Source organism: Polypterus senegalus, chromosome 5 (genome assembly GCF_016835505.1).
Source record: "Polypterus senegalus isolate Bchr_013 chromosome 5, ASM1683550v1, whole genome shotgun sequence".
NCBI classification, from domain to species: domain Eukaryota; kingdom Metazoa; phylum Chordata; class Cladistia; order Polypteriformes; family Polypteridae; genus Polypterus; species Polypterus senegalus.
Window position 1 is genome coordinate 174,823,794 of NC_053158.1, and position 20,146 is coordinate 174,843,939.

The 20,146-nt window shown below is 35.7% G+C and overlaps 1 protein-coding gene across 1 annotated transcript in view; it reads left to right on the plus strand.

Annotated features, from left to right (window-relative positions):
• Window positions 1-554: 554 nt before the first annotated feature.
• wdr48a (WD repeat domain 48a) overlaps window positions 555-20,146 on the plus strand; it is a 55,614-nt gene continuing 36,022 nt past the window's right edge. The window contains exons 1-8 of the mRNA XM_039753638.1: window positions 555-628; window positions 10,175-10,315; window positions 13,981-14,059; window positions 14,762-14,844; window positions 16,205-16,334; window positions 18,031-18,119; window positions 18,473-18,574; window positions 19,858-20,082. Of these exons, the coding sequence (XP_039609572.1) occupies window positions 581-628; window positions 10,175-10,315; window positions 13,981-14,059; window positions 14,762-14,844; window positions 16,205-16,334; window positions 18,031-18,119; window positions 18,473-18,574; window positions 19,858-20,082 (897 nt within the window). The 5' untranslated portion in view covers window positions 555-580. The remainder of the gene's footprint in view (window positions 629-10,174; window positions 10,316-13,980; window positions 14,060-14,761; window positions 14,845-16,204; window positions 16,335-18,030; window positions 18,120-18,472; window positions 18,575-19,857; window positions 20,083-20,146) is intronic.

Below are 20,146 nucleotides of genomic sequence, written 5' to 3' on the forward strand. Positions count from 1 at the left end.
AAATATTAATTATAAGCTTCGTTCCAACTAATATCTTCAAACTGAGAAAGGCAGAAGGTTTTTGCTAAAGATATTGCATTTTTCTGACAAATATTTCTGACAAAGACTCTTATTGTTACAGTTTATCCTTAATTACCCTACTTTGAAACATTATTTTGAATTCCTCCTTTTGCAATAATTTAAAGAGCCCAAGATCTAAATATTCTGAATAGGTAAGTAAGTGACTGTTACTATGAAACAATTGCGTTAATAATAAACTTCCAGTATCAGTATAAGAGTATGTAGCTTTATTTGACCCCACACATCTTCTATGGAGGAGGTATGACGTCGAGTTAAAGAAATGAGCTGGTTTGCAAGTCTACATCAGACTCTAATCAAAACGATGACCTATTTCTGCCTACGACCCCTTTATTTCATTATGAGGTGCGGCGTTCGTTCCCAGATCCGGTATTTTCGCTCTTAGGTTGCTAGTTCAACTTCTCCCCAGCGAATCCAATTCCCGCTTTTGACTGACATCTTCACCGGAAGTACCCGCCCTTCACCCGTTCGCGGAAGTGACGCACTGCTGTCAACATGCAAGATGGCTACTCATCACAGGCAGAATGCTGCGGGGCGGAGGAAAGTTCAGGTAAATTTTATACTTTTCTCCCATTTACTCAGTTTTCGGAAGTTATATTATGTGGCATTTATGCTACATGGCCGTTGGAGATGCGCAGACGAGTGTCACTTTGTCTGGTAAAGAGTGGACACCAATGCATGAGTGTCTCTTCTGTTTGACTTGATAACCTGCAGAGGGGAGTCACCTTTGTTTAACAGTAAGTTAGCAAACTTCAGATGCCGTTGTAGAGTAGGTTCTGAGGGAGCCGATTGATAGTGCAGGTCGGTGTGCCCCAGGAAGAGCGGAATACGATCGCTGACTTGGAGACTTGGCCACATCACCCGGACCTCGTCTCTTGTGGTTTGACAGATTGATCTGAAGCCGGAGCGTGTAGAAAACCGAGAGGTCCGCGCGATTTCTTATTTCCATCCTTCCCTCGAGAAAAATTTTGCACGAGTCTAAAGGCGAGATGATCAGTGCTACAAGTAGCGTCACGGAGATAAAACAAGATCACAATGTAGCAGGTGGAGTGAAAATGACGGCTAGTGTCATTTGGTTGACTGGTGTGGTGCTGATTTAATGTTTCACTGTACTGTTCATGATCTAGGGTTTATTTATTCATTTGATTATGACATATTAGCTTATCAGGGTCCTACTAGGGTAAAGCGGTTAACTCTCATGGTCCAAAAATGTTCTGTTAAGTTGATTGGAGTCTGTAATATGTCAGGATATTTTGTGGCGGCATGCCTGAGTTTATATGATTGCTATAGCCTATGCACACATTAGAAATCAATTTCCTGTGTCCCGGACCAGGCAAATGTACATAAACTGGATGATTAGCCTTCACTTCATGCCGTGATTCAAAAGATAATTCACGGACAGCAAGTACATGACAGAGGAAAACACATGTTGAAGATAAAAAAATAAACGCATGGCATAACAGTAAGGTGTATGCGGGGATTAAGGGTACATATTAAATTTTGAGTTACTTCATCAAAGAGTCAGTTATGACTTTTTAATTTAATATTGTTGTAGCAATAAGTCATTCTATTATAACAAAGATAAATGTAATTGCATTCGGTAGTAGATTACATTAAATACCTGCATTTTAACAATGCTTTACAATGTCATTTGGTTAGAAACGGAGTACAGATAGATTTATGGTGGCTCAGTATTTTTCACACATAGAAGATTCCAATTGAAATGAAAATGGCGTGCGTTGATGTGCTGATAATAGCTGTGGAAGTTCTATAACTACTTGTTATTTATTTATATGCAATGGAATTCCAAATTCTGTATTACAGCCTGCCAGAAGAAGTCTGTCTCGAAAGCTTGTATATTGTAATCTGTTCAATTAGCCAATAAAAGGTGTCATCTTGCTTGACTTCTCATTGTATTGTGTTAGCCATTATGGATGTAACACCCTACTACTACAATAGGGATCCCAAAACGATAAAAACCGCAATAACCACTCAAGAAGTATTTAGTTCAGTAAATACAACCCACTCCTTCTCACCTTAGTAATAAAACCACATTACTCAGTTACAATTTTTCTTAGTCAGTTTGGAACATTTCTCCAATCATCCTTATTATTCGCAAAACAGTAAATGCATTTCTTGAAACAATTTGTACAAACGTCACCACATAATGGATTACCTGTAAAAGCTTGTAACATGCTCAAAAATCCTTGGTTTATTTCTCAAAAGTAAATTTTTATGTCAGTTGACCATGTCAGTGCCATCAGAATGGCAAATCCTTGTGACATTGCTTACAAACAAGATAGTCAAAATGCTTAGCCATGTTGTCAATATAACAGTGTATTCTGTAAGTATTTTCTGATGTAAACTATGGCTACGGTTTTGATGACAATGACTGAAAATGTACAAGGCTACACTGTGATTGCAAGAGATAGGACAGTACTGTTTGTACTGTAATCTGTTGACAGACAATATCATTGTGATACAGAAAAGAAAAAGACAAAGACTGTCTTGCAGCACTATATAGCACAAAGGAAAAAAATACAAAATTAGCCATGTAAACACAGGAAACACCCCTTAGGCAGAACTGTACATGCAGTGCTGTATTGAGAATTACAGTGCAGTGTTTCTACACCTCCTGATGTTCCTGTCTGTCGGACAACAGATTATTATCCACATCACAGTGTATATCTTCCTTTGCAGTGCAGTGAAGGAAGAAACTTGTGGACTGTCTAATCCAGCCTCTGCAGGCTTCAGCTGTGATGTCCTAACGTGCTGCATTCATGGCATCCTGCAGAGTCATCCAAGTATGTGACTGGTGGTTGTAAACCTTCCACCTCCATGCCGAGTAGAACACCTCAATTAGGTTAAGGAATGGGGAATAAGGTGGGATTTTCATCAGCATCCTGTAATGGGCTGCAACCCATTATCCCAAATTTCCACATACTTTGGTAAATTATCTCGAATAAGACCCCTCTCATCATCAAAGATGAGATCCCTGTACATGGTGTTTAAGAAGGTGAGGAGATGCTGTTTGTTGTATGGCCCTATAACGGGAATACGAGTTAGCACACCATGCACTGAAATAGCAGCACACATAGTGAAGTTCCCTCCCTGTCAGCTCTGTGGCCGATAACATTTCGACCATGCCTTCTACCTTTAGCCATGTTGAAGCCAGCCTTATCCAAGTGTATGAACTTGAGAGGTGGTTCACTTGATTCTACTTCAATTACACAGTATATCCCAGAAGAAAATAAAAAAGTTGCATGAATTACATGATTTTTCATTTTGGGCAAGATGGTGTTACATCAAATGTATACATATTGAATGTTTTTTCTACAGCCATAGCAAATGTGTGCAGGTCACACTTACTGTACTGTATATCACTATACAATGTTGTAGTGTTTACTGTACAGTACAGTTACTGTATGTACATAGACGGTTTACCTGTTGTAACAAAAGGCGCTATATTGCGCCCAACCCGACACAGATTGGACACGGGAGGCACGTATAAAAATAAATAAACTTTTATTTTCTTCAGCTGGAGGGCACGTCTTCCCTGTAATCCCCCCAGCCACAACACAGTCCCAAAACACAAATGAAACACCAAAACACTCCCCTCTCTCTTAAACCACCACTCCTCCACAAGCTTCATTCTCCTCCTCCTGACTTTGGCCACTGAGTGGTGGTTGCTGGCTCCTTTTATGGCCCTCCTGGAAGTGCTCGAGGTGCTTGATCACCTGTTTCCAGTTGCACTCCAGGGTGGGGCTGAAGATTAGTCCAGCTGGGCTCAGGAGTCCCAACTGCAGCACCCCCTGGCGGCACCTGTGGAACCTAACAGGGCTGCACAAAACTCCAACCCCCATGAAGCCCTGGGGGAGTCCGAGGCACTGCGGCAACCCAGGGAGGCTGCCAGCTAGCGTCCTGGGTAATATACTGGGTTTCCCATCTTTGCTCCCATGGAAGATATGCTGCAGGGGCATCCCAGCTGGACATGGGCCCTGGCCACCTGCCACACTGTATGTACTAGAACTGTAGCTCCTTCACTGTATCACTGTAACTTTTTAAATATAAAATGTATCTAAGATAATATATTATGTCTTGTGTAATTACAGGCAAGGACGGCAAAAAAGGTTTGGGGAATTTGTATCCCTTACACTTGAAAATATGTTAATAAAAAAAAAGGGCCATCTTTATAGACAAGTTCAAAACGGAACTGACATAGGCAAAAAAAAAGTCATGGCTATGATGCTTATTGGAAGTGTTTTTTTACTGCTTTCTCTGGAATGCTTGATGCAATTTTCTTTAGTAGTAGTAAAATTTCACGATGCTCAATATCTATTCAGTACCACAGTAAAAACAGAAATCACATTAAATGGATTTTTATTAATGGTACCTCCATTACTTAATTAAACACTATTGTTCCCTTTTCCATAGTAAAATATACAATATATAAATGTTAATAGTAGCAGCAACTTCAAATTAGTGATATGTCCATTAAGTAGGTACCCAGCTAGCATTTAAGCAAACTAGTACTGACATTCATAATCATTAAAATACATTGCAAGGCTTGAATTTTAATGTGTGATTGACAGGGGGATTCTCCTAGTGTAAAAAGTGGGGGAATATAACCTCAAGAGGGAATTTCAGGCATTGGGTTTATAAGTGGTGCTATCACCTTGGACTACCTGATTTATTTTATGTGCACATTCCAAATTTATTCACAAAGTAACTGAGAAACACTGCTTAAAGTTTTAATACTAGTGAAATTCAAGCATGATTATTGTCATACTGTTCAATTGGTGAATTCTAAGATAATTGAGGATATTTTCATTTAAGTAAGCTCTTTAAAGCATTTTTTGTAACCACATGCTTTTAAAATTGTGCTTGTCAGAAAATTCTTGTGTTAGTTTTTTTGGACATTTGCTATTTTAAGATTTGTTTTTGCCTCATTAACTTGTTAAAAAACTTCCTGAAGATAAATAAATATAACGGATGAGTCACTTTGATCCGATTTTCAAATATCACAGAATACTAGTGCTTTCATTTTCCAAATCTGCATGTTTTTAAAAATTTGCCCAAACTTTAATTTGCTGTGAAAAATCAAACTTATTAGCTTTACATTAATCCATTGTTTCAGAATTTCAGTAAAAAAAAAACTTTTTTGTGTTGTTTTCACAGTATTTTATATCACTGATAATACTTTGTTATTGCTTAGCTTGTGTACTGAGCCAAAATTAGAATATTAACTAGACGTGCAATGTAACTAGTAGGCTTCATTACATTTACCATTATATCTTACAAATATACACCATATGTGTTTTCACTCCACAGAACTGGTTACATTTTAGGGTTTATTCTCAAGAAGATTAAAGTGACTTCAAAAACCAAACGAATAATACAAATTCATATTCTTCATATACATATTTAGAAGAGTCCTGCTAACTGGTATAATCACATTTTATTTTGGTGTTAACAAATGGAGCAGTTTGTTTCATCACAGATGTTATCAAGCCAAAGTGTCTAAAAGTCACCTTGATTTTTGCTTGTTTCAGTTATTGTTAGTGCTACCTGCACTCACTGTCCTGTGTGCATAACACTTGAGTGCGGGATAGGTTTTCCCCATGCCTATGAACTGTATAAGCTTTTTAGGAGATGGATGGACATATTTAATGTAGTCAAAGGATGAATACAAAGACTGCTTTCCTTTTCAGGGACTGCACAGGACACAATATTAAAAGTGAATAATCCTGCCATCATTTTGTTTCCTCTCACCTTGTCACCACAAGCTGAATGATCACACCACATCTGATCAGTCACATTGTTTCAGTCTGAAAGCAGGTACAAATCTGTTTCTGAACTAACTCCATAATTGGATAACATTTCAATAACGAAAGCCAGTGTGTGTGTAGTTTTTTTTTTTAAATTTCATTTATAATAATAAACATGATTCCCAGAATCATGCACTGAAATTGTCCTGTCTTGAAACTAAGCATTTCTAGACTTGACCTCTGCTGTTTTAATTTCTGACACGTGTTGATGCGTGCTGTATCATTGCCACTGTGAGTGATTTTCAATTGCATTTTTTACTCCTGTATTATTGTGCCTTCTGGAGTAATTCCTCTACTTGCAGTCATGCATTGGTATGGCATTGACCCTCAATGAGTACTGTCAATTCTGTAAAAAAAAGCTGGTACTGTTTTTGGGAAGTTTGGTATCAACTTTGGACCGAATTAGCAGTACTTGTAACAACACTTGTAGTAGTATTACCTGGGTACAGAATACAGAGAAATTATTACTTGCATGTCTGACCAACATTCAATGCGTTGCCACACACTGGCACCTTGATAAAAAAAGAACACAGTCATGCACCAACTTATATCTCCATTTGGCATTATGTTGTTTACAAATTGTGCAGGTTATTGCCAATGAGGCTCGGCGTGTCTGGTGCATTAAATGGCAGTATACAGAGTAGCACAAACTAGTCTTTGCTTCTCCGTGGTCTCTGTAAGGTAGTGTTTCTCAACCATTGGATTGATCTGCTGGTGGGTAGCACGTTGCTGTTGTCGGTTTGCGAGGGGGTCCTAAAGCCAGTGTTTCTCAACCTCTGGGTCACATCCTGGGTAGTCTTAAGTGTTTAGCAGCACTGTGCAGCTTATTTCCCTGTTTCTAACTGAGTTTTACCAAAAGGGTGGTTCACATTTGCTTCTAGTGGGTTGTTAATGAATTTCAAAAGACGAAACTGGGGTGCTGGATTATAAAGATTGAGAAACACTGGTGTAAGGAAGGTGGTACTGGTCGAATACATAAAAATTAGCCAAGCTGAGCAGTGCTGATCAAAACAATCCTTGTAAGGCCCTCCAGGAGTCAGAAAACACAAGATACTGTGAAATAATAGTAATAATAATAATAATTAATGATTTATTACTCTGGCCAGTTTTGAAAATTTGTAGAACATTATTACCCTATTGTTTTTCTATGGCCTTTGACTGTAAGTATGAGATGCCTCATCACAGTTGGCCATAAATTGTGTATCGTATACTGTATATTGAAATGTGTAACTATATTTTGTTTATTAGAAAACACAAATCTGCTTTCCTAATGTAGTATTTACAGTACTAATGAATTCTTACCAAATCCAAAAAAGTTTTAAAATGTTGGATTTTAAGAAAATTGTATCTGTTCCTCATTTTAAGTAAAATGAAGCATCTTTTTCCTACTGAGTTACGCAAAGTGTAATAGAATTCTTAAGATAAGACAATGAGCAATCAGTGTAGTGCCAATATATCACCGTAGAGTTTTTAATGATTGAGAGTTGTAACTGGTATTATTCAAAGTCATGCTCTTAGAAGATTTGAAATAATTGTAAATCCATAACTGTCTGAGAAATAAGCAAAGATTTGTTTCCTCAGTATTATTTGAGTGAAAAGAATTTCCAAAATATTGTGTCCTAGAAAGGCAGGTGCTTTAATAATTGTGTTTACAATTAAAGTATGTATTGTCCAAAGGTCATGGAAAAAGACATGGAAAAGGACTTGAGGATTAATACATTGTACCAAATACCAAACTAATCTTTTTTAACAACACTGCCAGGGATATACAGTTTTAAACTAATTTATACCAAGTTTTGTACAAATTGATGAAGAGTGTATCTTGTCCCATCATCTTGGATAGTACTCTTCTTAATTCTTAAGCCTTTATTTTGATCATAAATATATAGAATAGTTTTCACCATAGATATAGATTGAGAGGAAAAGTTGACTTGGTTTTGTTTAACAAAATTTGTAACTTAGTGTTGTTGAGTGTATGTAGCACCTTTCACAAAACACACCATTACAAGGCAAGCAAGAGAGCATTTCAAAGTAGAACAGTGCATGATAAATTAGAATGAAGCAGTCTTTGAATTGTCTACACAAGTAATCTGATACTACTGATGAGAGTAGATTATCAGTAGGAATTGATAATACAATAGAATCAGGAAGAACACAGCAAGTACACTACAGCTGAGCAGAAGACGACATCAAAGAATAAAAATGGGTATTGTCAGGGCAGGTATTGCAAAGATATGTGGGAAAAAGAATAAGTGAAGAGCATTCCACAAAAAAAGAATGCAAAAGTTATTTGAGCATTCACCAAGAGTTAATTGCTGCTCTACTCTATAGAATATTAAGAAGGTCATCAAAAGTTCTCATGTCTGGTAAGTTATCTTCTCATGGCATGCAATTATATTGTGTAGGGATGTTCTGATCAATTGGCTGATTTTCGCACACAAAAAAAGACTTGATCATTGATCGGTAAAAGCGCCAATCACAACAGCAATTTAGTTGTAGTGCTCCTTTATGATGGTAGTTGAGCCAGTGTGTGTCTTTTTTTTCTTTTACAGTAAACTTTTACAGTGTTAACAAAGAACAATGAGTGGAAGCCTATTTTATCAGTGAATGAGTGGAAGCTTGCCTTATCAGTACACGAGAGGTGATTGGTATGTTAGCCTTTACATTAAGGAAAGTGGAGTAATGAACTGAAAAAAAAAATAATGTGAGAAGTCATTGTGTGCAACTAGACAAATGGCAATAAAAGCTACTTTAAGGAATTCAGACCTTTATTTTGTCCATTAAATTAATACGGACACCTCCTGAGTTTGGACAGCTTGCTTGCTTAAAATGCAGCAGCTTACACTTTTAATTGAAAAAAAAAGACAAAGACGAATTTTAAATTGCTGCATTGTAAACAACAGGCATTTTATAAAGATTTCTACTGTGTTTATTAATTATTGCTTTATGGTGTCATACAGCATAAGGTTTGGTTAGAAACAAGTACTACATAATTAAAGTGGTAGTCTATATTTTATAATTACACCTCAACAATTACGAATGTCTATTTGATACACTGAAGAAGAAAAAAAAAACACACCTGTATAAATATAGTTAATGTATATGTATATTTTTTTGTTAAAAAATTCTAGGTGAAAGGTAAAAACTGTTTTTAATTAGACCTTGTTTCACACAAGCACATTACAGAAAAAAACTAAACACTATGACAGCTTGTAATTTTGAGAAGCATTTTATTTTCTTTTATGCCCTATGTATTGTGGATAAATATTTTTGTGAACAGTAAACACCTGTGGTCTATAGTTTAATTATAAAACACTTTAGTATGGGATATAAAGCTTCTATTTGTTCTTAATGCAGAAGATTAGTGTAAAAACCTTTTTAAAGGGATAAAGAAAAAAAATAGAACTGGCTAGTCAAGAAACATGAAATCATTGATCAATATTGGCCTTAAAAAAAACCTGATCAGAGTATCCCTAATAATGTGTAATCTTGGATGTTAGAATTAACAGTTTTATCAGATGGCTTTTAAAGATAAATCAATATCAGTATATATTTGAGATCAAGATGCAAGATGCATTGCAGACTCCTAGTAAGCTTTGGAATAAGTAACCCAAAAACTTTGGAGCAATTTTTGATTTTTTTTGCAAATGCTGATTTCTCATTTTCACAGTACTGACAAGCATTCTTTTGTAATTGGTTAGTTGTATTGGGTGTTGAGTTAATTTTTTTTATTGTACTTCGTTTTACAAGCCTTCTTTTAATTGCACATATTCTACAATTGTACATGAGAAGCTCTCTGGACCCCCTGGAGGTAGTAGCAAAGGAAAGAATTATAATAGCGCTATTGTGGACAATGCTACGCACTGAATACTTTCAGCCAATGAATTACTCAGCAGAAGTGTGTCAAGAAACACTACAGGAGCTCCAACAGCAATATGCTTGCATAATGCCTCACAGTTGACTGTGATAGCCAAGTCAGAAGTTTTTCTTTGTTTTTAATTTCCTTAATTTTTTGTCATTCTTCTGTGTGCTCAGACATCTGTCTGTCTGTCACATAATGACCTCATTCTGTCTAACTATTGAACCTATACTACTACTACTACTACTTTATGTGGCACATTATATCTGAAGTAGCACTGTCAATGTTGTATACTTTAAGTAGTCATTGCTTGTGTGAACTCTGCTGTGGTGTTATGATAAGGCTGCAGCAGAGACTTTCCCTCTGTTGAAGTGGGATTTGTTTCTGAGTCTAGTGATTTTTATTTTAGGTTTCCTATGTGATACGTGATGAAGTAGAGAAGTACAATCGCAATGGAGTGAACGCACTACAGCTTGATCCAGCCCTGAACCGACTTTTCACTGCTGGCAGGGACTCAATTATAAGAATATGGAGTGTAAACCAGCACAAAGTAAGCGACTGTTAAGATATACCTAAGTCTTTGCTTTTTTTTTATACTTACAGGGAAAACTTGGGGATTGGTGGCAGGGTTTGCACTCCAGTTGCCTTAAAAAAAAAAAAAAACTCTCGCTGTTCCAGTGTGGAGGTGTCACCCGCTGTACTCAGGTCCCAGTCCAGTGGTGGGTGCAGAAATGCGCTATCAGCAAATGTTCCCAAACAAACCTTTCTGTGTAACAGTGATATCATCTGTCATGTTCTTGCTATGGCTGCTTTCTTTTTCTTTCCTGACTGTATTCTTTTTTTTTTTGGGAAATGCACATATAAACTGGAATGGCAGACGTGACTGAGGTCATTCTAAGGCTGGGTAATAAAACAAGACAAAAAATTTTCTAATGTTTAAAACTTAACGATATTTGTGTGGTGGGTTTATTTTCAATAAAGAGGTTGAACAATTTTCAGCCTAGAGGGCTATGTAGGGCTGATCTTTTTTATGTTTTATCCCAGTTCCCCTCCTATTGTGAATGTTTTATCCCTCTCATTTAAACCCAAAATTACATTCATTCCCATTCGCAGCATCCAAGTTATGTGTTGCTTGCAAAGTGTGTGTGTCTCTAAGTGGTAATTAAGTGCTGTAAAAACCTTTTCAGAAACGGATATTATATGGTTGAATATCCTCCAAATAAAATCCTTGCTTCTTTATTAATTCTTAACACTTATGTGTTTTTTATGAATGTCATCTTAGTCTGTCCATTTACAGTGATGCCTGATTTATGATTAATTGTATGTTTAAGCAAAGGCTTTTCTAAAAATTAAACTTGAATCCTAAAACACTTACAGTATTTTCATATATAACTCTAAAATGATGTCCCATGTTGTAAATAATTAAGTTAATTTCTGTGTTAGTTTGTGTCCTTGTTTCAGTCCAGGTGTGCATAGCTGTCAAACTAGGTGAAGGAATGTTTTAATTCAGCATAGCATAAACCTTGTCATATACATCTAACAGCAAAATAAGCGAAGGGCTTCTATGTCGTGAATGCTTTTGTTAGCTATAGTAACCATTTAGCAACAAAACACAAGTGAAAATTAAGTGCTATAGATTATTGACTTGTTAGCTGGCAACCTAATTAGGATTTTGGCTTAGTGAACCAGCTGGTAAATAAGTGTGGTGGAAAACTGATACAAAATGAAGAAATTAGAGTCTAGACATGTTGTTTAATAATGGCACTTTGTGCTAAGTTTCACTTTTAGGAAATAGCCTGCATGCTTTGTAATGTTAGGTTAAATACAGCTAGGAATAAAGGTTTAAGCTTATGACTATTGCTCTTTTGTTTTCAATTTTGTTTATTCTTATGCATATTTATTTTCCATTTAATTGCATAAAATTGTGCATTCTGCATTGTATTTTAATTGAAAACTGTACTTTTAGTGTACCTAAGCAGAATATAATTCTATATTGGGTTAATTATCACTATTGTGCAAAATCATTTTTTAATCATTCCATTTGTTTGAAAACAGTAACTTAACAACCACAATAGTATGTTTTAAAAACAATCCATGAAACAGCATTCTGCCAAACCCAACAAAGGCTCAGGGTCGTTAATAAGGTTTCCATTTTTCATTTGTTTCTTATAATTGTTAATTGCCTACATAATTAAGAATTATATACTGTATTGTTATTATGGCGTAAGTTGCAAGCTTCTCTCAGGTCTTGTGGAGGATTGGGTGGAGTGCCACTTCAGGGGTTCTGTTAAAATGGGCTGATGTTTAAGGGACTGCTAAATGAGGTTACCAGGGTCAAGGAACTTTAAGGTAACCAAATTCTGAAAACTCCATTTTCTGTGAATATAAAATGGAAGTTCAAAGCTGGAGTACAGTATATCCGGTAATAGTGTTGGTTTGGTGCTAAAAGTTTGACTTCAGTATCAATTCCAGCTTTCGGACATAAGTATTGGTATTGAAACTGTACTAAAGCTAATAACAGGTAATGCCAAAAACCCTGTCCACCCAAAAAAAACAATAGTTGCACAAGCACATATTTTACATGTTGCACTACATAGTCAAATTCCTCACTGCCTTGCTACGAATTAATGTTTGGATTTTAAAGCCCATTGAAGGGAAGGGGATGGTTTAGGGGAATTGTCCCACAATGAGCCTACAACGTGCTTACCTTCCTTGCTTTCAGCCAGCCAAGACAAAATTCCATCTCATGTCCATCTGTTCCCATGCACTTTCTCTAGTGCCCACTTCAAGCTCTGTTTTCAGACTTAATCTATTAATATCATTTTCAAAATAATAAATAGCTGAGTAGATAAAGGGAAACCAGGCATTCTTTTTTTCCTGATGATGTCCTTTTTTGAGACTTAAGTGTTTTATAGAAATTATCAGGGATTTTGTCTTGATTGTTACTTTGTGTAAACAAACAGCAGACCTTCAGATTTTGTCTGTTCCAAGTGAAACATGTACCTGTTTTGTAGTCAGTGTTACTTGCGTGCAGTGCAGGGTTCCTATTCAACACCAACATAAAAGAACAAAAGGTGCACAAAGCACAAAAGTACACATTTGCAAACAAGTAAAATAATAATACCCATGTGTTTGATAGGATGTAACTAGTGGGAAGCAGAATATAAGATTAGGAGAGCAGGCTGTACGACTTAAACCTCATGTTTTATCTGAAGAGCACAAAACTGCTTTAACTGGGGAAAGGTCATCAGACTACTTGATGACACTGCATTTAAACAAGCGCAATTCATGTACACACCTGCTAGATGTGAGCTGATCTCAACACAGCAGGCCACGTCACTAACCCTGAGCACACAAATGTAAGTTGGTACAGATACAAAGTAAAGGGAAAAAACAGCAACCAGTAACTGTTGTCGTGCACATGCCCTACAAGCTGTTATGCATATACACCACTATGGCTACCGTGATTTATTAGAAAACTCTGTTTAAAAAAGAGAAAGGTTATCTTTTCTTGTTTTCTGATTGTATGTGATTTTTCAGTGTAGCCATATTAATTATAAGGTCAGTGATAAATTATAATATTAGGACACTTTATATATAACTTATTTTTCAAGATTTTTTCAGATGTTCATCAATGCTCTGACTGCCCTCTCAGCACTGCAGCAATAAAGTTGAGTCACTCACATCCATTCACTATTAAATTTTAGTCCTGCACCAGAAATAAAAATGAGACGAGTCCTCCAGGAATGCAGACTTGTATACTACTGAGTCAATACAGCACATTGTAGCCCTGAGAAAAGGGTCTTACAAAAGTACTTCTTACTTCCAGTACAGAAATTACTGAACTATTGGTATTGTGCCATTACAAAAATTGTTTTTTCTGTAGTTTTTTCATTACTGGTATAACATGTAACCCTATCCAGTACAGAAACTGCACTATGACTTCTTTTACTTAATATTTTAAGAAAACAATTGCAATGTCTATTGAATACTGTGGAAAAGAAAATTTCTTTGTATTTGAGAGAGGATTTTAGTAAAGAGTTTTATTTACCCTGAATATAGCCTAAGACGACAGGGCACAGAACAGGGACATTTTAGAAAGAAACAGTAATTCTGGAAAAATATCTCATTTTAAATGGAAACTACACAGAAAATTGGTATAATGTCACCAGTTGGTGAACCCTGCTCATGAGCTGTTTTTTTTATCAATTATAGCAAGATCCGTACATTGCATCCATGGAACATCACACAGACTGGGTCAATGATATTGTACTTTGCTGTAATGGAAAAACATGTGAGTATTTAATGTTTAACATATATAATAATGCATTTAAAATTAGATCATTTTTTGGAGTCAATGTAGCATAGTTTCGACTGATAATGGAGATATCAACATTGTAGCACATTATGTATCCATATACTTGGGTATGTTGTTGTTTTGAGTACATTTAATGTTTTTTTCTAGGTGAACTATTTTTCATAGAGTGCTTTTTATTTTTTTGAATTTTACTGGTTTGGTTTGCATTAGTATTTAGTCTGTTGGTGTTGCTCTATACCATTTGGGTTTTGTCCCTAACTGCATTTCTCCAGTGTGCCAAAGATCTAAGGGACGTTTACTGTTAGTATTGTAATTTATGGGATGAGGGTAACGTCAGGGGTGCATTAGATTTTAACAGCAAACTAATCACAAATCCAGCAGACATTTCCAGCTTTGTCATCACAAACTGTCTTCAATTGTGTCTTCAGCACAGTCCTATCACTGCCAGTGTTTTCGTTTATTCCAGCATAACACATTTGCAAATGTTTAGTTCAGGTTGCAGCTCCAGTCAAATCTGTAGAGTTGAGAAAGTTATAATGTAGCTCATATTCTGGTACAGTTTTAAATTTGTGTTATGTAGTTATTGATCTTGTTTTTCCTAACAAAACTATGTCTGGTATCTTGAAAAGTTAAGGAAAAGTTAAGTAACTAAAATAATATTTTCTTTCTTTATTTTAGTAATTTCTGCTTCATCTGATACCACAGTTAAAGTGTGGAATGCACACAAGGGATTTTGTATGTCCACGTTGAGAACACATAAGGTGTGTTTTGTATGTATGCTTTGAATGCTTCGGTTAGTGACTATTTTCTTAGACTCTGTAGACTTTACTCTGTCTTTTTGCAATTGAAATTAGTGCAAAGCTTGATCATATGCCATATTGGCAGCTGCACAATGCCATTTTCACTTGAACGACACTCAGAAGACAGTCACAATAGAAAGAGATTTTGAAAAATGGTGTTTTAGGGAACAAATGCCAACATCTGTTCTCACATTGTTTGCTCTGAAACACAAGGCAAGGACATATCTTTCATGGTTTAAAATCAGAATGAGCATGTTGAATTAGCAGAAAGGTTTAGAGAGAAATTACTTTTAACATCTTTTTGAAATGATATATGCTGGTCCATCAGGTGTGAAAATCCATGTAAAGCACAAAGACATAAAAAGGGTTTGTTTGGGTCCCAGCCACTCTTCAAGGCAAGAAAAGAGAAAAAGTAGAAAAAAACGAGAGAGAAAACAAATATCAGGTTGCTTGCTACAGTGAGCCTTGCCTTTCTTTTAAAGAGATCTACTTTCCTGAACCAATGGTTTGAACTGACCACAGACTTATGGTTGTGGCACTTCTTTTAAACCTGCATTACAGAAGGGATTAGACTTTCATTCACGGCAAAAATGACATAAGACTTCTACAGGGGCATCCTGCTCCACGTTAAGTGTGGAAATGAAAGGCATGGTAGAGGCTATGCAGCACTCTTTTTTTTTTCCCCCCCCTGTGTCCAATGAAACAAAATTGTATAAGGCACTCGCAAGGTGCATGTGTTTGACACTACAGACTCAATAATGATGTGATAGTTGCAAGCTAAATTTGAAACCTTTTAAATTGATTTTTACTCTATGCAATATGGTTTAAATGTGTCCTAGTGCCACTTGTATTGGTAAGGTCGTAGAAGGATTCATTATTACACATACCAGTGCATAGTTTTGGAAGTAAAATGATTACTTTTTAAAACTTAATACTTGTCATCTAATGAGTTATTTTCAAAAGCTTGCATGTAAAATATCCTTCTGCCCTATAAAATTATACTGAACTCTTAAAACTAATATGATACTATTCATCATTGAATAATCATTCTATAAAGAACTGCTTCCAAACAGCAAAAACAATTGTATCTGATCTTTTGGTAATTTTTGTATTTGTGATGTATCAAACTTTGTATTGACATTACAAAGATTTCATACTTAATACATGCAAATACAAAGGTAATATGGTAATAAATGCGTAGAGAAATATGGTAAAAGTTAATGTATCATTGACTGCCACATTGACTTATGTAAAATAATAACAGTATTTTTGGGAATTTTTTTTTTGTTATTATGTTTTTGCTTGTTTTCCTGCTATACAGGACTATGTGAAAGCCTTGGCCTATGCAAAAGACAAGGAACTGGTAGCATCAGCAGGGCTAGACAGGCAGATTTTTCTTTGGGATGTAAACACTCTTACTGCACTGACTGCCTCTAACAATACTGTCACTAGTAAGTATTGCATGTGTAAAGTTTAAAATCGTCTAACTTACATCTGTTTGTCTCTAGCAGAACATACTGTATATACTATTTGTCATGTTAGGCAGATGAGCTGTATGATAAAACATTTGTATAGTAAAAGTAGATTTTAGTGTTTCTATTTTGGGTTTACTGATCATCTGATAGCAATTAGCATCTAATAAGTAAATAGCAGAAAAAAATGAAAAATTCTTGCTGTGATTAATTATAAACTCCATGTTGTACAAAAGTACCTACCTGGGTTGAAAGAGGGTCAACCAATATCACCCAATAGTCTTTTCTATGAAGGTAACTTATCTATGTTATGTGGAAAGAAGCAATTGCAGAATTTTATTAATTTTAACACATTTTTGTTTTTTAAAATACACCATTTGCTGGCAGCATGTCTCTCTATTATAATAAAAAATCCTGGGATGAGACAAGACTTTTTAACCAGGGATGAGACGCAACTTTTTCAGAGAGATACTTTCCCGTCCCGTGAGACAAGACTTTGTGCCAAGAAATTTAACCATGCCCGGGGCTGGAAATAAAAGACAAAGAGTAGATGACAAAGTAGAACAAATTAAAAACATTGGCACAATACACATGCAGAGCAGCTAGAGATAATGAAAGTACTAAAATTGGAATGTCTCAAAAAAATGAGAGTAAAGATCGCATTACCGCTAACAAATGGAAATTAGTACTTGGTGAAATAATGGAACAGCAAAAAGAGATTGAATGTATTGTTTGGATTTAGACTTTAAATCGAAGACTTGTACATCGTTTAATTCGTGTTGCCATCAGGGAAAAGTAGTGTTTCTTCCCAATGAGGAGGCGTATCGACGAGAATTAAAAGATTTGTTGTTTGGTGAAAGTGAAGTCCACATACGCAAGCAGCAGAGATGCAAAGTAGCTGGCACATATCACAGACACTTGGCAAGCAAAGTCAGCAGGGGGCGAGGCTCCCTAGTTTTTTTTTATATTTAAAATGTGTTATCAACATAGTGACTATTGCTGTTCAAATGCATTGTCTCTTATTCATAAAGTATACCAAATGGATACATTATTCCTGCTTTATATCTTTGGGAATGCATGATCCATCTTCATGAGAATTTACATCCTTGCTTTAAATATGTAATAATGTAGAAACCTTACTTGCATTTGTATAAAAAGGGTTGATTTCCTGGTCTGAGATGCTTAAGAGTGAAATGGAAAAAAGAATTGGCTTTTGGCTGATCTCTTTTTGATGTATTAGGAAACTTAATATACTCTGAAATATATTTAATGTGATGAAACTAAACATTTTTCTGTCAAAGTGGTATTTTTGTATTAAATTATTATATAAATAACTTCTACACATCCGTGTGATTATAAAAGTGTACACAGTACAAGCCTTAAAAACAGCATAATATGCATAATAAGGTTGTGCCTTTTTCAATGAGGGGCACTGCGTAAACTGAATCCCTTCGGACCAGAACTGAACCCTAAAAAGCAAGAAGCAGTCTGTCAGCATTTCACAAATAAGAAGGAGATAAACTATATGTACTGAAAGAACCACAGAAAAGACAAAAGTTGTGAAAAATTTGCTTCATGGGAAAGTAGAAGATTGTGTTCAATTTGCTTTTGTTATAAGTTTGTCAGTTAATGCTATTATGATTAAGAAAATTCTTTTTACTGTCTTATTGAACAGCTTCATCTTTGAGTGGAAACAAAGATTCTATCTACAGTCTTGCGATGAATCAAATGGGAACAGTAATTGTTTCTGGATCAACAGAAAAGGTTAGTTGTTATAGCAGACCTATCTGCACAGCAGACTTGTAATAGACAGCAGAATGTAATTCTTCAATATCAGGTGAGTTATAGACTTTGTACACATACCAGTGCAATTTTGCACTAATATTAATGCACATAGTGTATTTCTCTTATTCTAGCCTTTCACAGGCAGGATCAACATAAGTTAAGCCTCATTTGCGATGTGAATATGCATAGATCAAAGTGATTTGAGAATTCATTATTTATTTAAATAAGAAAATAACTTTTGCCTGTAGCATTTTTCTGCAGTCTGTAGCCTAACTGGTAAAAAAAAATGTATGTTGCCTGTATAAATCAAACACCTTTCCTTTATTTATTAGGTGCTAAGGGTTTGGGATCCTCGGACCTGTGCAAAGTTGATGAAACTTAAAGGGCACACAGACAACGTGAAATCTTTATTGCTAAACAGGGATGGAACACAAGTAAGTTTGCCAATAAGACCATCAGAGTTTTGTTTTTTTTTTTGTCTTTTGTCTGAATGTTATAGTTTGTATTTGTAAGGACTGGTGTTACATGTGTGTTGAGTTTTGCATATAATTGACTGTTTTAAAAATGTAGCGTTGTGCTTAATTTTATTGAAATAATTGGTATTTAGAAGTCTTAACTGCCCTTTATGAAAAATACAGGGCCATCAAAAGAGTTTCTTCACAGTGAGCTGGAAAAAAATGTTTTTTGTCTTTACTGTAGGTTATAGGTACAATAAACTATCTAAGGCATTTTTTTAAAGAAAATGCAGGTCTATGTGTTTTCCTCTCATGTTAACAACAAATAGTTTCAAATGACTAAGCAGCTTGTAAAATGTCCATTTTAGGTTCAAATTTTAGTACCTCTCTTGATTTATTGTTGAAGCTCTGATTGCTGTGAGTACTTTGGCTTGTTATAAATTCAGACCTTCTAATTTCAGAATGAAATAGATAGTTATTTATGTTCATATCCTGTCATTAGAGAGAAAATTATGTTTTTACATTAAGCCCCTGTCATTTTGAATGGTACCAGAATTTCATGACCTGTACCTCATGGTTTTATATTGCGCTAACATGCATGATAATAATAAGTTGCAGAAATTTCTAGACTTCAAGATCATAACATAGCAGAAGCTTCTAAAGTCTGCTTAATCCAGTTCAGGTTCACAGGAGACCTGACATTATCAAGACTGGTCCACACAAACATGAAACCTCACTCCTACAGGGCTAGTCAATTCAGCCTGAACATCTTTAAGAGAAAAAACGCTGGCATATTCACACAGACATACGTAGAATGTGCAAAATCCATAAGAGACAGCATCTTGGTGAAGGATCAAACACAGGATACTGAGACAGATGCACAAGCCACTGCCACACCATGCCACCCACATTAAGAAACAATCAGATGTAAAATATTTTTGCTCTTGTGAAACCTTTATTGTCAGGGCATTTTTTTTACATTCTATTTGAGCAACACATTTACTAATTTAATGTCTGACATCAATATTAAAAGCTTATAATTCTGAACAAACAGTTTGCAAGCATTTGCACGCTATTTTTTTTTGGAAAGCAAAATGTAAAAATTGTACATGGCAGCTAGAAAATTGAATATTGGTTTTGTTAAGCAGATTTATGGAAAGATTAACTTCCTTCTTGTTAACCATGCTAGTCAACAATTGCTTTTATGGTTTTATATGTCTTATTGAGTTGATAGCATTTTAATGTTTGTTTCCTTTGTGAAGTGTCTGTCAGGCAGCTCTGATGGGACAATCAGACTGTGGTCTTTGGGCCAGCAGCGGTGCATTGCCACATACCGAGTTCATGATGAAGGAGTCTGGGCACTTCAGGTCAACGAGGCATTCACTCATGTTTACTCAGGAGGGCGGGACAGGAAGATTTATTGCACAGACCTGCGTAACCCAGATATCAGACTGCTCATTTGTGAAGAAAAAGCTCCAGTTTTAAAGGTTAAAATGTTATTCTTCCCTTTTTTATGCAATGTAGATTCTCTGTGCATTTTCTCATCTGACA